Below are 15,579 nucleotides of genomic sequence, written 5' to 3'. Positions count from 1 at the left end.
CCCATTCAATGGCTATTGTATTTCATGTACAAAAATGAAAGAATACCGAAACGAATCCATTTAGGTCACAAATATAACTGTTTTGCAAGTATAAATAAGCTCGTCTTTATATCTATAATATAAAGCTATATGTACCAACAACACACTACAATTTTTTAAGATGACTTGAAGCCCAAAAATCCCATTGGATGAACTTTTGAAAAGTCCTTATTTATATTACTATCTTGTGTTGAGAAGTTTTACCTATATTAATTAACTGATGACTATTACGCTGTATGTAAAAATCTGATTCGAATATAAGTAGGATTAAGTATTTAATTGTTACCTTATAGTTTGTGTTATCTGCTAACTACTTTACAAAAGCTTATACTAAAAATAAATGACAATATCAACTAAAAATTAAAATAAAATGTTATACATAAGTTTAACTGTAAGATTTTCAAATAAGAGAATATGATAACATTTCCTCATTTCAATCAAATTCGCTTAAATGTTGATAAGATAGAATTCTACAATTTTCACCTGTTTGTATTTTTATATAAATATTTTTTTTTCGTTGCAAAAAAAAGCGTGGCATATAAATACGGTTTATAAACAATCGCAGTTTAAAAAAATTTCTCATAATTATTAAATTAATTTAGGAATACATTTCGAACGACTCATTCTATATAAAATGAACGAATTTTGGATTAAAAACTTTGCAGTTTTTACAATTTTAAGTATGAAATTAAAATTTTATGGAACGTTAAATAATATATTACAATATTGTTCTTAAATTTCGTTTTAGTACTAAGTAGCAAATTTGAAGAATGTATGGGTAAATTATCTAAAACTAAAACTGAAACGTGGTTTGTACCACAATTGGATGGAAGTATGAAATATATGAATGAAGAAGAAGCTATAAAAGCAAATTTATATATTTTACCAATGAGCACTTTTTCAACAATTCAACATGTTAATCCAAACATATTTTTCTTCTTGTATACAGAAAAGAATATGCAATTCGGAGAAATGATTCAATTAAATAACACATATTCTTTAGAACAATCAAAATTCGATCCCAAATATCCTACGAGGTACGTAAAACTTTTTTTTATCTTATCAAATAATTTTCAGTATAAAAAATTAAATAAATATTTTCATAATTTAGAATCATAATACATGGTTGGAGAAGTCGTTTAACCTCACCAATAAATCAATTAATATGTGATGCCTATCTTTCTGTTGGGCGTTACAATGTTATTATTGTTGATTGGGGAACAATTGCAAATACAATAAATTATGTAAAAGCACGTTATAGTGTACCTTCTGTTGCATTACAAGTCGCCGACTTCATTGATTTCTTGCATCGTGAAGGAAAAATGAATTTTTCAGATCTTATTGTAATTGGACATAGTTTAGGTGCTCATGTTGCTGGGATTGCTGGCCAAGAAGTTAAAACTGGAAAAATTCCAATTATTTATGGACTTGATCCAGCATACCCATTATTTTATTATGAACAAATCGATGAAAGGTTATCAGATGACGATGCCGAATATGTAGAAACAATTCAAACAAATGCCGGTTTATTAGGTTTTAAATATCCAATTGGTAAAACTTCATTTTTCCCAAATTGGGGAAAGGTGCAAAAAGGATGTGCGTTTGATTGGAATGGAATGTGTTCGCACCGACGATCTTATAAATTTTTTGCTGAACTTATTAAAAGTAATAATTTTACATCAAATGTACGTTGTGAATCCGTGGATAATTTATTAGCGGAAAATTGCAATGTACGAACAAAAAATATTAAAATGGGTTCTGAAAGCAATAAAGTAAATACAGAAGGAATATATTACTTGGATACGAATTCTGAAGAACCTTTCGGTCTTGGCTAATAATATCAAAGCTTTATTAATTATTTAATGTGGAAATAATCATTGTTTGAATCATATTTAGCCTTTAATATAAAGCATTGTAGTCTTTTAAAAAAATTATAAATATATAATATAATAAAGGAACTAATAATCTAAAATGAATCCACAAATTTTTTAGCCTCTGTCGCATCTTTTTTCAAATACATGTTTATTTGGTTTATTTGGTGAATTAATATGTAAAATTATTAATTTGATGAATAGAAAAACATACCGTAATGTTGTATTCAAAATATTGTTTGATATTTCTGTAAAATAAATTCCTTCGTTTCAAATTTCCATCTCCAAAATAGTAAGATTCTTATATCTTCGAACGGAATTCTGTTAAAGAAAAAAGGCTGACTAATACTTCTGTTTTATTAATTAATAATACTCACACTTCTTTTTATTAAGAAAACTTTTTTATAAACTTTTGTTCCAGCAATAAAAATATTACACTTCTTTAATGATCTTAGAAGTACACACAATTTTTATATTGAATTTTCAAAAACAGAAAAAAAATATACATACATACATATTTCCAAAATGATTTAAAAAAAAGAATAATCATTAATTTTATTTCAAACCTACATAATTTATATTATGTATTTTAGTATATTATACTATACATTAATAATACTTTTCAAAAAATCTAAATAATTTTGATATACTTCTTTACAGTTTCTCTTTTCCATTTTGTTAAGATTTTACAAATAAGAAATTAAATTAAATATTACGAAAATGTAAATAAAAATTCACATATTATAATGAAAATATTAATTATAAGTTTCTTGATGCAGAATAATCTACACTTACAAATATTTATTTGGAATTCCATTTTAAAGAAATAATAAAATATATATCTCAAAAATAAAAGATTTCACTATCTAAATTTAACTTCACATTAACCTAAATTATATTTTTCAGTGTTTTATATTTTTAAGTTTCGTTTTTTTAGTTTTTCAAACCTTTACATATCGCAAAGTTTATTTTTTATATATTGCTGCATTTTACGTTAATTTTTAGTTAAAAAATTTATATTTCTTACCCGCCATGATAAAATTAAATTTGAAATTCAAATTAATTTATCCATCATTAAAGACTTAATAGCATGAATGCTACTACACCAAAAAAAAATTCTTAAAATACGTCTACTTTAAACTAACTTACACTCGTACCTTATGAAAATATATTGTAACATTTATTTTATAAAATTTCATAAATAACTTCAACTTTACGTACTGTATTTTGAAAAAAATTAATTTTTAGTTTAATAAATCAAATTTGAATAGGTTTGAAGAATGAAAATCATAAGTTTCTAATTTAGAGTATTCATTGAAATCTATATTAAACTTAATCTTTAAAGGATAATATTTTATAACTTTATTTTAGAGTTTTTTCAATTTATTTAGACTTTATTTTATTTTGTTGTGGTTTTATTGAAATTCGATGGTTTCCACAGGATTTGCTTGAGAAACATCCATGTATCACAAAATCTTACACATATTGTTTAATTTTTTTGTTTTTCTTTTTCTTCAACCTTAGAATTGACGCTAGTTTCAGCATCTTTTTCAAGTTCTTCTTTTAGATTAGTAGCACTTATGCAATCAACATCATATTCGGTATAAACATTATAAATATATGTTTGAACAAATGTCCAAAATGTGAAAGCAGCTGGTGGATATTCTAAATTAAAAACATGAAATATTTTGAAACAAATATCAACTGCTTTTAATGTTGAAGAACATTTATATTTTATGTCATCGAAATAAACCATTATTTCAGTAGGATCGTATATGCTTTCACCTACAAAAAATATAAAAGGTTGAATAGGAGATGCTTGCTCACGCAATTCATTTAATTTTTCTTGAACTTTAGTATTATTTGAGGCAATTTTTATAAATGATTCCTGAGAATCTTCAATTGTATACTTCTTTGAAATTTTTTTCCCAGAACTATCTTTAGCCATATATTTACTCGTTGGAACTAAAATATGGTGGAGAAGCAAAAATATCGAAGCAACCTTACCATCTTAAAAAGAAAAGAAGGTGAATATTGAATATCAAAGTTAGTTTTATATACATACCTTTATTAGTTAATTTATCAAGTTCTTCAATTTGAGTTACCAAATTCGGTTTTTTAAGCTGATTTTTTAAAATGGGTAAAATAGCTATCTCAAAATTTGGCCACTTTTCAATTAAGCTTTCTGAATGCGGATATTTAAACTCATAATCTTTATCAATTAAACGGTATCCCAATGGCTGAGTATAAGATGGCCATATTTTTAGAATTTGTTCTGTTGAGTGCTCATTAAGAAAATTTGCTCTGAATTTTTGACATCTTACCCATCGTTCTTCAACGTCGGCCCAAGGGCATGTATTTGACAACAAATACAAATTATGTTGTTTTGCACCCTCTTCGATCCCTAATAATACAAATCATTATTAAACTTAAAACTAAAATTATTGTTATAATTTTTTTTTACCATAAGGCAATTTCGATGGGGATTTGGATTTTCTAGGAGAACGTTTCTTGTGGATTTTTTGTAAAATATCCGCTTTTGTTAATTTTCCTTTTCCGTTAGCAAATTTATTATAAATTTTTATTATAGGTTTTGATCGATTTTTCTTCTTTAGAAGATACATATCCTAAAAAAGCATTCATATATTTAATATAAATGTTAAATATAGCATATCTATTTATAATAAAATAATTTTTTTGTTAGTAATTCATATATTACCCTATTTTCACCAGGAAACAAAGTTTTTACTTGATCCGCTAATAACTCCGACAACTTTCCATTTCCATTTTTACTATTATAATATGTTGAAATTAAATTTAATAAAGTATTCCTAGCGCTTTCATTTAAATCCTTACTTTTACTATGTAACTTTAATATAGTTTTACCATCATAACAACTGTTTAATATTTTTAGTAGTTCTGTGCAATTTGATTTTGAAAAGCTGTTCCTACGCGATGTTTCTGATTTACATTCAATAGAGTTATCTACATGAGCTTGAATATCTCCTTCAGAGTTTATGTTTAATGTTTTATTAGCTTGTTCAAATTGCCAATCTTCTAAAAATTTTGTAAATTTAATTTGTCGACCAATTGACAATTTAGTAGTCACAAGCTTTCTAAATTCAGGTTGCATTATAAGTAAAGCATCTATATCTATTTCCTCATCTAAAATTTAAAAAATTACTAGTTTAAAATAAAGTTGTACATACATATATAATTGTTCTACCTTTGAATAGCTGAATTAATTCTGGAAATCCCCATTGGTTTAGTAAGGAAGAAACAACCTCCATTTTATTATCCAACGAAATTTTTCTTCGTTTCTTTGGAGTCACTGATGTAGGACTAACATCTAAATCCATTTTTAAAGCAATTTGAATCTAAAATTTGTCAAGAAGTACAAGTTGCGAAAGTAATTGCGAAAATTAACTCTAAAATATTGCTCAAACTAATGTCGGTCTTTTTGACATTATAATGCACGCGATTTGCTTCAACCTTTTAACTTATTTTTTGCAAATGTTGTGGTCCCAGTAATCGTTTTAGTATTGTTTAACAAATTTTATTAAATTTGTTGCAATTATCCAAATCGCATAAAAGGTATATTAAACATAAAGTGACGATGTAACACACTGTGTGACTTTTGCTTTCCAAACTTTATTTTGATGCCTTTTTTGGCGGAAAAGTATTTATTTTGAATTTAGTGTGTTTCATTCAAATTCGGCACAAAAATTTCACTTACAATTAAAAGTCTAGCTTTCTTTTTTTATTTTCACTATTAAACATGCAAATTACAAACATAGAGTAAATTTATATTTTAATAACACATAATGAATCAAACGACATTAAAACTTTAAACAACAATCCTGCAACTGTAAAGTAGATCTACACAAACACAAAGATTGCAGCTGCTTTTTTGACCTATCGGCATCGTAGACATATCCTTATCAAGGATGCCAGGTGACTATTTCAACTACTACAAAATAATCACCTCAAAACAACAATATAGTGCTAGTTTATCTGTTAAATGTAAACTACTCCAACAGTTCCAGTTTCTTTGTCAGGTTTATTAATTAAAACAAAGAATAATATAATGAAATATGTATATTAATGCAAAATCTCATAGTGTTTTATTATTACAGAATACGAGTAATATTTTTTTTGTAAAATTGAAAGAAAATATAAACAAAATTTTTCGAAGTGGTTTCAATAACAATATTTTGACATTAAATTGTTATTGTATATTGTATATATCTACAATGAATAAATATTATAATAATATCATTGTAGATTGATTTCAAATAACAATGTCAAAAAATCTTATCGCTTACGACAAAAAGTATGATTTCCTCTTGAATTAATCAAAAATTAAAAAGTAAAATGATCAATTTGAAATTGTAATGTCAAAAATGACATATCGGTTTTGATCAATTTTTATTTTAATACTTTTGATTTACTTTTACATAAACACAAGGTGTTATATTCTGACAATTATGCCGAGTGAAAAATTATGAAGATGCAAAGCAGCACTTTAAAATTGCACGCTTTCCTATTTTCTGTAATAAAACAAGAGCTTAAAATATTGTAAAAATTTTGACAGCCAGCAGATTCAGATTGTACTATGCCTATTGAATAAACCTTGTGTTCAAATTATTAACGAAAATTTCTTACATTTATGTTTATTGGTTGACTATTTATTGACTTCCAAGTTATATCCGGAGTCCTCATTCTTGTTAACTTATATTTTATCGTAACATGTAAAATATTAAATTGAAGTTTACACTGCATGCATAATTTTAGCTTCCCAAACACAATATGGCGTAAACTAAACTTTTAAAAACTTACAGTGGACAGAAGATTTTGAATGTTTATGAATTTTTTAAAACATTGCTGTCAAAAGTAATGAATAAACTTAGGAATGTGATGTGTCACTAGGCTTCGTTTTAGATTATGTTAATAGATTTATTCTGATATGGCACCTTAAGAGCAATTATTAATAATATAAAAACTAATATTTGGTTTGGTTAATCCGGAGTCATCTATTTTTTTAAGTGAAAAAGTCAATGGAGAAAATATTATATATTAAAATATAATCTGAATAATTATTTCTATTATTCAAAGGCTTTTGAATAATTTTTTTTGATTCCCGTAATAAAATTGTGAACTCCCGGAATGCACGCGGTTTTAAAAAAAAATATTTTTTGAATTCACCTCAAAATTTTGAAAAAAAAAATTTAAATGGAAATGGTGAAAAAAAAATTTTTTGTGGTATTTCACCACACGGTGTGAAAAATTTACCACACACGTTACAAACACTAATTAACTAACTCTTGCGGTCAAATTTTGAAATACAGGTCAAATGCAAAGGCCAACAAAGGTGAGAAATGTGTTTATGAATAAGATTAAACGAGGCGCCATCTCGCCGTCAATATTAAAAATTGTATTTTACAATTTTTGAAAGTTATTCTCTCTATGTTTATTTTGAAAACGAAACAAGGAAATGAAACAAGATGAGAATGAATTTTTTAATTTCTCGACATCGCGACATCTCTCGATATGTAGGTTAACTAATACAGAATTTTCTTTTTATGTAAACGAGAACGTGCTACCAGTTAGGAAAAATATTATTTTATGTGAAAATTGAAAATTAAAATTGACTTTAAATAATTAAATAATTAATTTACCATAATTTAAGTAATTTTTCCAAAAACTCGTAAATAATTTTATGGTACTGAAAACTCATTTAGTTGTATCGCTAACATTCATAGAGGGTTAATAATTATGTATTATAATAAACTCACTATGTTATTGAAATGCATTTTAGTGGAAAAGATTTAAGAAATTCTGTTACAACTTGTTTAACTCATATATCTTAAAATTCATTTGGTAATTTTTTTCTAATTTGAAATGTCAATTACAAACTGTTTCAATTTCAGTTTTAATTCGATAACATTAAAGAAAATATTTAATTAGATCCTTCTATTTTGTTTTGTTATTTTTTTTATTACCTTTTTAATATGTTGAATTAAATTATTCTAAAAATATCTATTAAAATATCCAATATTCGCGCAAATTTACCTTTCGTCAACAATATGTTTAATTAAGCATAAACTTTTACGTGTTAGAGAAATATCAAATGTACAAACCTTTTTCATGTTATAAACGATATTAAGTGATATTAACCCGCATATAAATTATGAGAATGTATTGCAATTATATATATAAATGCCTAATATATTTACTTGTGTTACCCTTTTAATGGACAACCATCTTTCTATTGTATCAGGTATTTTGTATTATTGAACTGAGATTTAAATTCCAATGATATATATATATATATATTAATTTTTTTTTTATTGAATACTCCCATGAATTTTTTTAAGATTAAAAATATCGTTATCGCCTCAAATATAGAATGCGATTTAAATCCTTTTTATGTTTTGCTTCAATTATGTTTTAAACAAAATTATAATTTTAAATTTTTTTTATACATATGTATGTGTATCGTAAATAAAAATTGAATTTCTTTCTAATTTTTAGCGCATTTAAAAAAAAAAAGAAATTGGGAAAAATAGTGCTTATAAATTTTATTATATTGCTCATTCATCCTTTGCCTCATGCTTACTCCTTTATAAAATCTTCTACATACTTAATTATAGAAATTTAAGATGGATCTTTGTAACATACTAATTTCTCTTGAGGAACTTTTTCTTCTGCCACCACCCCTCCATATATCTTCTCAATGTACGAAAAATCTCCTCTCTTGACAACTGATTTTATCCAAACCACAAGTATTTTTTAAATATCGCAAAAGGAAAGGAATTGGCTTCTCCTATTGTTGTATTAATTAAATACATTTTATATCATTTCTTATCGTAAAATATTTATCATAATTTTTCTTTGAGACGATAAGTTGTTGTGCCCTCACATTTTGAGAGTCAGTAGAAATTAATAATAGTGTATTTTGTGTGAACAAAATTTTTTTGAAAATTACTAGCTTTTTGAAAGTAAAGAACTAAATTAAACAAAATGGCCGTCGAAACCAATTTATGCTTTTCCAAATATATTGATTTCTTTTTTCATTTTTTCTCTCATCTTAAAAGCGTCAAACATAATATGTTAACAAATGGTTTTCATTTGTTAAAGGAAAATGTGCTACTTTGGAAACCATTTGTTTGACACGAATTTATTATAGTGTACCGTTATTATTATGCTTTATGTGAATACGTATATTTAGACTCTTTCTAATTATTTCGATAAAATGAAAATAATTTTTTAATCAATTAGTAGATTTTTTTTTATCTTTTTTTCTTATTTTGAAAGCTCCTGGGATTTAGAAAACAAAAACAAACTCGGATTTAAATAAAAATTAATATATTCGTTTTTCCTTCACCAATATATTTTATAAATAATGGTTTTGTTTATACATACTTGTATTTGTGAATGTATGGTGCAATATAGGTTATGTAATAATATGAGTAGGGTTTTTCTAATACCTATATTGTAAACTGAAAATAAGGAATTAGTTTTAATATAGAATTTTATTAGAAAATGACATATAAGGATATTTTGCGTATAAAAAGCCAAAAAATTGTATTGATCTCATAATTTTTAATTTAAATTATAATTTTAGACTTAAAGCAGGAAAAGGTATAATTATTTTTATTTTTGGTTTGATTTTTGAAATTTCTTTAAATTACTTTTATTTGCAGATTCATATTTATTTTGAGTATATATGGACTTCACTTTTTAATTATCAGCCTTCTTGTTGGTTCGGGAGCATTTTTGTTAAATTAATATTATTACATAGGCCCCTATGATGTACGAGTATGATTAAACAATATTTAAGTAAAACATAAAATATGCGAAGATACAGCGATATTCTGTTGCAAACTTGTATAACCGAATTTAGTTGTTTAAAAAATAAATTTAAAAAATAAATAAAATTTAGATGAAGAGAGTTATTTTGATAACAGTTAAGAATGAATTATAAGAATCTCATCTAAATTTTGTTTCTCTTTTTATCTATTTATTCTTAAACTCTAATTTTCTAATTTGAGTATGCTATTTATGTCCAGTGCTAGGATATAAGCATTTTTAATACCAAATTTAGCATAATGAATTTCAGTTTTGCATTGGAATTTTAAAAGATTCTTGACAAGTGAATTCTTGACATAATAGCGTTTAAAAAAAGCATTGAAAAATCTTTAAAAGAAAAGGTTCTAAAGGTTTGATTTTCATAGACAACTTTCATTATTTGATATTCACATTTACTTTATTCAACTCAAATTCACAATGATTCGAATTTTTTAAAAATTTTCATTTCTTATTTTGAATATTAAGAAGATGGTTTCATTTTTTTGAATAACACAAAGATTATAAATTAAATAAAATAGAAATTACTTGTTTTTTTAATTAAATTCCTCCAAACTATCAAGTTTTTGAAATTTGACATAAAATGGCTTTGTTTTTTGGCTTAATTTATCACAATTTCCCAACCAAGACCAAATTTCCTAACACAGTTTATATCAAGTTGTTTGTATTAAGGGACAAAACCCTTCTCCCCAATAATCAATAAAATTTTTTTTGCTTACTTTTGATAGTATCCTAAAGTTGATTGGAATTATTATTAATTTCTTATTAATATCGTTCAATTTTTTTAAATTTTATTTTTCAATTTTCAAAATAAAAAAAACACCATTTAGAAAGGATATTATAAAGGTGGTATTAAATTGAAGAAAATCCAAAAAGTTATCAGATTTTAATAACATATCTAAACAGGAAAAACGTAAAAGAAGAAAAAGATAAAAAAAATAGTAAAAAATAAAAAAAAAATAAAGATAGATAAAATTTGAGAGTAAAAATCTCAACGTAAAATAGGAGGAGTTGAATATGTCAAATTTTAGTTTTTTTTATTTTATTTTTACAAGGGTTTCTTTTATTTTCATAATATCCGAATATCTAATTTCATATATACACATACATATACACATAATGTGCATATTATAAGTTACCCAAAAAAAAAAAAGATATTTTATTTGAAATCAATTTTATTTATATTAAGGCTTTATAACATAAATATATTTGTATGTGTGGTTGTTAGTATGTACTTATAAGTAAAAGGTATAGAAAGATTTTGTTTCGTTCATATGTATGTACACTAGCTATAAATTTATTTAGGTAAAAGACAAAACCAATTTTGAATATTTTTAATTTGACTTTAACTTTGATTTCAGTTTTCCATTTTAATGATGATATTTGATCAATATGATGGTATATAAAGAAGTAAACACTAAAGTTTTTAAATTTGCGAAATATGAAACTTTTCCTTTCTATAATAAAGTAGATGATCATTCATGTGAACTATATATAGAACAGCTATAGATATAGACTGTATAATACGAGAAGTAGAAAAATTTGTTATAGTTTTAATTCTTAATAAAATATTAAGGCTCTATATACAATAACTCTTATAGCTATTTAAAAAGACCACTGTACCTGTACAAGCTTTCATTCTTATGTATGCAAAAATAAACTAAAGGAATAAAAAGATCTTAAATATTTATCAGAAAATATTGAAGTATATCTTTGAAATTAGAAAAATTCAGCCAATATTTTCATAAAAATAACCGATACCACAAAGACTTGAAAATTAATAAGATTAAAAAATACAAATAGTAAACATCATAGTTGCTTTCATAATAATTAATGAGATTATAGATGATGTAATGGCGAAAAAAAAGAAAGAAGTGATACTTTTATGAACCTACATTGTTTGCTGTACAAATTCCACAAGTTTAAGAAAAATTATAAAATATTTTAAGATAATAGAAACTGTATATGAATTTATTAAACACTTCGTTATTTTATCTGGTTGTTTCCAAGCGCAGTTGTCTTAAGAAACAATTGTACACTGACATTCACATGAATAAATAAAAACTCTTTGTAATTGGTAAGGATATTGGAATAGAGTCTACATACATATTACCAATTTACCAAGCAAGTATACAAAATATATTTTTCAGCTTCAGTTTGTTAAAAATTAACTACTTGGATTCAAGGTTGAAATTTTTGGTAAAGCACATTTAATCAATAATTTATTGTTAAATTTTTTATATGATTCGTATACATATATCGCATTAAAATAAAATCAAAGGTAGAATTTATTTTACTTAAGTGATCAAAAAAATTTCGGCACAAGTATTAAATAAAATTTATAGTAACTGTATTAATTTTTCTTTTTGATGTTAGATCACATATTTTTAGGCGATATAAATTTTTTTAATCAGAAACAAATTAAAATGTTATTGAACATAATCCTACAGATGAAATAGATAGTGTTGTTAATGCATGTTTCTATATCATCAAAGATGGTAGTTAGCATGTTGTATGGTGAAAAATAATATATTCTTTTTAACATTTTTCTAAAAATTTTTGAAAAAAAGTGCTTATTAAATTCATTCCTTCCACCCCCGCCTCCACCCCCTCTTAAGTTATCACCGCTCGGAATACGTAAAATTCGAATTCTTGGCACCGTATATTTCCGAAACTGCATAAGCTTTTCAAGGTAAATTCTATACCATTACAAAATATAATTATTTTTCTTAGCTCACACAACTAAACCTTAAAATCGAACATTATGTTAACACCTTCAAATTTATCTTTGTTTTATATTAAAAACTGCATAAATTGTTCATCCTTAATCTGCAATCTTAAAAATACGTGCAATTTTTAGTTTTACAGCTTGATTGTAAAATAGCCAAGTAACTAAATAATTGCATCAATGCAAATCAATTGCATTAATCCGTTAATTGTAATCAGTTTTTAAAAGATTATAAACTGTTTACTTGAATACTTTCATGTGATATTTCAGTTGCATGTTTGCGTTCTGAATATAAACTTATATAATGAATATAAACTTATGGAAAACAAATTAGCAATAGAACAGTTTCGAAATTGAATATTACATATCTGATTGAGTCCTAAAATGTTGAAAGATTGCCAATTTCCGAATTTAAGTGTAAAAATTTATAACGTGAAGAGAACGGAATACATAAAAATTTTGTTCTACAGGATTAATTTGTTTAATACAACGCGTATCTGCACAAAATTTTAACTTTACATTTTGAATATTGTAGAAGCTTTGTAAACGGACGGATAGAAGAGTATATTAGATAGTGAGACAAGCATACTCAGAAAAACTAATAGACACTTTTTTTCAAGATTTTTTAGAAATAGGTTAAATTCATGTTGGCAGATCTTAATACTTTATTCTTACTCTGTCAGTGTTATGCTAAAGCAGAAAATTAAAAAATTGAAGGAATCAACTATACTTTTAGACACAACAACATTTCTTCCTCCATTTTCACTTTATAATTATAGCTTTTCAATTGTATTTTTATGTTAGTTTCTGATTATTGACAGCATTAATTTTCATGCTGGTAAACGATCTGCTTTTTGCAGTGTTGTCACAAAAACACACTACATTTTCTGATCTAACTAAGATATGCCAACATGTGAACTCCTCTATATGCATATGTTAAAAAATATTGATACACAATATTAAAAATATTTTAAGTTTTTTGTTATCTTAAAGTTGGGAAAAAAATCACCCTTATCTTCTATTTTATAGTTTATCAATTTTGTTATAAGATAAAATTTTCAATAACAAAATTGATATTTTCTCTAATTTTGTCAAAAATAATAAAGAAAAAGTTTGATTCTAACAATGGCCTTCAAATCGCACAGTACCATTTTGAAAATTAGTTTTTTCTTAGTAGTTTTCTTATGCTTCTCAGCAATTCGAGCTGAGGACAATGATTGTTCAAGTAATTTATAAAAAAAAAAATAATTTTATTTTTACAATTTTAAATTTAATATGTAAGTTTACATATAATTTCAGCGAAGAAACATGTTGTTTGTTATTTGGCTAGTTGGGCAGTTTATAGAACAGATAAAGGAAAACATAAAATATCCAATATAAAACCAAAATTATGCACCCACTTTATTTATTCATTTACTGGTTTAAGTTATGATGGAAAAATTGAAACTTTGGATCCAGATTATGATGTAAAAGGTAAAATTATAATAAAGATTTTTTCATTTCAAATATTCCGTAACAATTTCGAGTCAAAGTTTCGTGCGGTTTGAATAAAAATTCCGAATTAAATGCGATGCTTTGTGAAAAATCACATTTGTTGTTAATCATTTGTGAAAATTAAATATTGAGAATGTTCTTTCATATTATTAGAAAACGAAGAAATTCTAGCTCATTTGAAAAAACAATCCAAACATTTAGTCTCTTTTCGTATGTCCTTCAAACGCGATGAAAGCTCCCCTGTCGCAGATTAAGTTAAAATAAAATAGGTCATTCTAGTTATAGCGGATTCTTACCAAAAACCATTACTAAAGTTTTAGGGAACAGAATGTAACAAAATTGAGAGTTTCAAACATTTTTTTTAGCTTTCAAAAATTTCATAACATTAAGAGAGAAAAATCCTTGTGCCAAATTTTTAATAGCAATTGGAGGATGGAATCAAGGTTCCGCAAAATTTTCCTATGTAAGTTATTAAATTTTTTTTTTCGTACATAATATAAAAAATTTTATTTAACCCTATTTCTACTCTGATAGATGTCTGAAACACCAGAACGTCGTGAAATTTTTGTTGATAGTGTTATGAGATTTTTAATTCATTATGATTTTGATGGTTTAGATTTGGATTGGGAATATCCAGCGCAACGTGGCGGTATTAATGAAGATAAAAAAAATTTAAATGAACTTTTAAAACTATTAAAAAATAAATTTGCATCAAGAAAAAAAATTTTAACAATTGCAATACCATCAAGTACATATTCATTAAAACAAGGCTATGATATAGAAAACATGTGTAAAAATGTTGATTTTGTATCAGTTATGGCATATGATATGAATGTACCAAATGAAGCAAGTGTACATGCACCATTAAAATTAGAAAAAAATGAAAAGAAAAGAGAAACTATTGATGATGTTATAAAATTTATGATAAAAGAAAAATGTCCAGCAAATAAAATTATTTTAGGTATAACAAGTGTTGCAAAAACTTTTACATTAAAAAAATCAAATTCTAATGATATTGGTGCACCAATAACTGCTTTAGGTACACCTAGTAATTATTTAAAAGCAGAAGGTAGTTTGGGTTTTAATGAAATGTGTACAAAATTTGAAGATGATGATGGTTGGACCCATAAACATATGAAAAATAATGCTGTTAAAATTTCATATAAAGATCATTTTTGGGCTGTTTATGATGATGAAACAACTGTTGAACAAAGAGGGCAATATGTTTTAGATAATAAACTTGCTGGTTTAATGTTTTGGAGTATTGATACAGATGATTTTTATCCAGAATGTCATAAAGCTAAATATCCATTGTTAGTGGCTGCAAATAAAGTTTTTAAAAATTAAATAATTTTTATTGTAAACAGATATGAAAATAAAGGTTTTTATAATTCTTGGTATTGAGTATTTGATTTAATTATGTTTTAATGAGATCTACATTAAAATTATTATAATTAAATTTTTTCTGATTGGTATCAGATTTTCAACTCAAATTAAGTTTAGTATTGCTCACATTTTCGGAGATTTTTGACAAAATTGAGAAAAAAAGTGTGCTTATTATTTTTACTTTGTCCCCAA

The 15,579-nt window shown here is 25.0% G+C and overlaps 3 protein-coding genes across 3 annotated transcripts; 2 read left to right on the top strand and 1 right to left on the bottom strand.

Moving 5' to 3' along the window:
* The first annotated feature begins 586 nt into the window (after positions 1-586).
* On the top strand, positions 587-2,021 carry LOC129615317 (phospholipase A1-like). The gene is made up of 3 exons (XM_055530457.1): positions 587-719; positions 788-1,076; positions 1,151-2,021. Exons 1-3 carry the CDS (start codon positions 674-676, stop codon positions 1,872-1,874), a joined length of 1,059 nt encoding a protein of 352 aa, XP_055386432.1. The 5' UTR covers positions 587-673; the 3' UTR covers positions 1,875-2,021.
* Positions 2,022-2,715: 694 nt separating this feature from the next.
* On the bottom strand, positions 2,716-5,773 carry LOC129615312 (uncharacterized). The gene is made up of 6 exons (XM_055530452.1): positions 5,647-5,773; positions 5,137-5,573; positions 4,630-5,075; positions 4,375-4,537; positions 3,976-4,314; positions 2,716-3,920 (listed from the first exon to the last, which is right to left on the bottom strand). The coding sequence occupies exons 2-6, from the start codon at positions 5,267-5,269 to the stop codon at positions 3,400-3,402; spliced, it is 1,602 nt and encodes a 533-aa protein (XP_055386427.1). The 5' UTR covers positions 5,270-5,573; positions 5,647-5,773; the 3' UTR covers positions 2,716-3,399.
* Positions 5,774-6,211: 438 nt separating this feature from the next.
* On the top strand, positions 6,212-15,348 carry LOC129615180 (endochitinase-like). The gene is made up of 4 exons (XM_055530279.1): positions 6,212-6,243; positions 13,790-13,980; positions 14,367-14,464; positions 14,536-15,348. The coding sequence occupies exons 1-4, from the start codon at positions 6,212-6,214 to the stop codon at positions 15,346-15,348; spliced, it is 1,134 nt and encodes a 377-aa protein (XP_055386254.1).
* Positions 15,349-15,579: the final 231 nt, after the last annotated feature.

The sequence above is a fragment of the Condylostylus longicornis genome, unplaced genomic scaffold (assembly GCF_029603195.1).
Source record: "Condylostylus longicornis isolate FDR11 unplaced genomic scaffold, ASM2960319v2 ptg000135l, whole genome shotgun sequence".
In the NCBI taxonomy this organism is placed as follows: Eukaryota; Metazoa; Arthropoda; class Insecta; order Diptera; family Dolichopodidae; genus Condylostylus; species Condylostylus longicornis.
The sequence above is the reverse complement of the archived record's forward strand: the minus strand, read 5'-3'. Positions and strand labels throughout refer to the sequence as shown.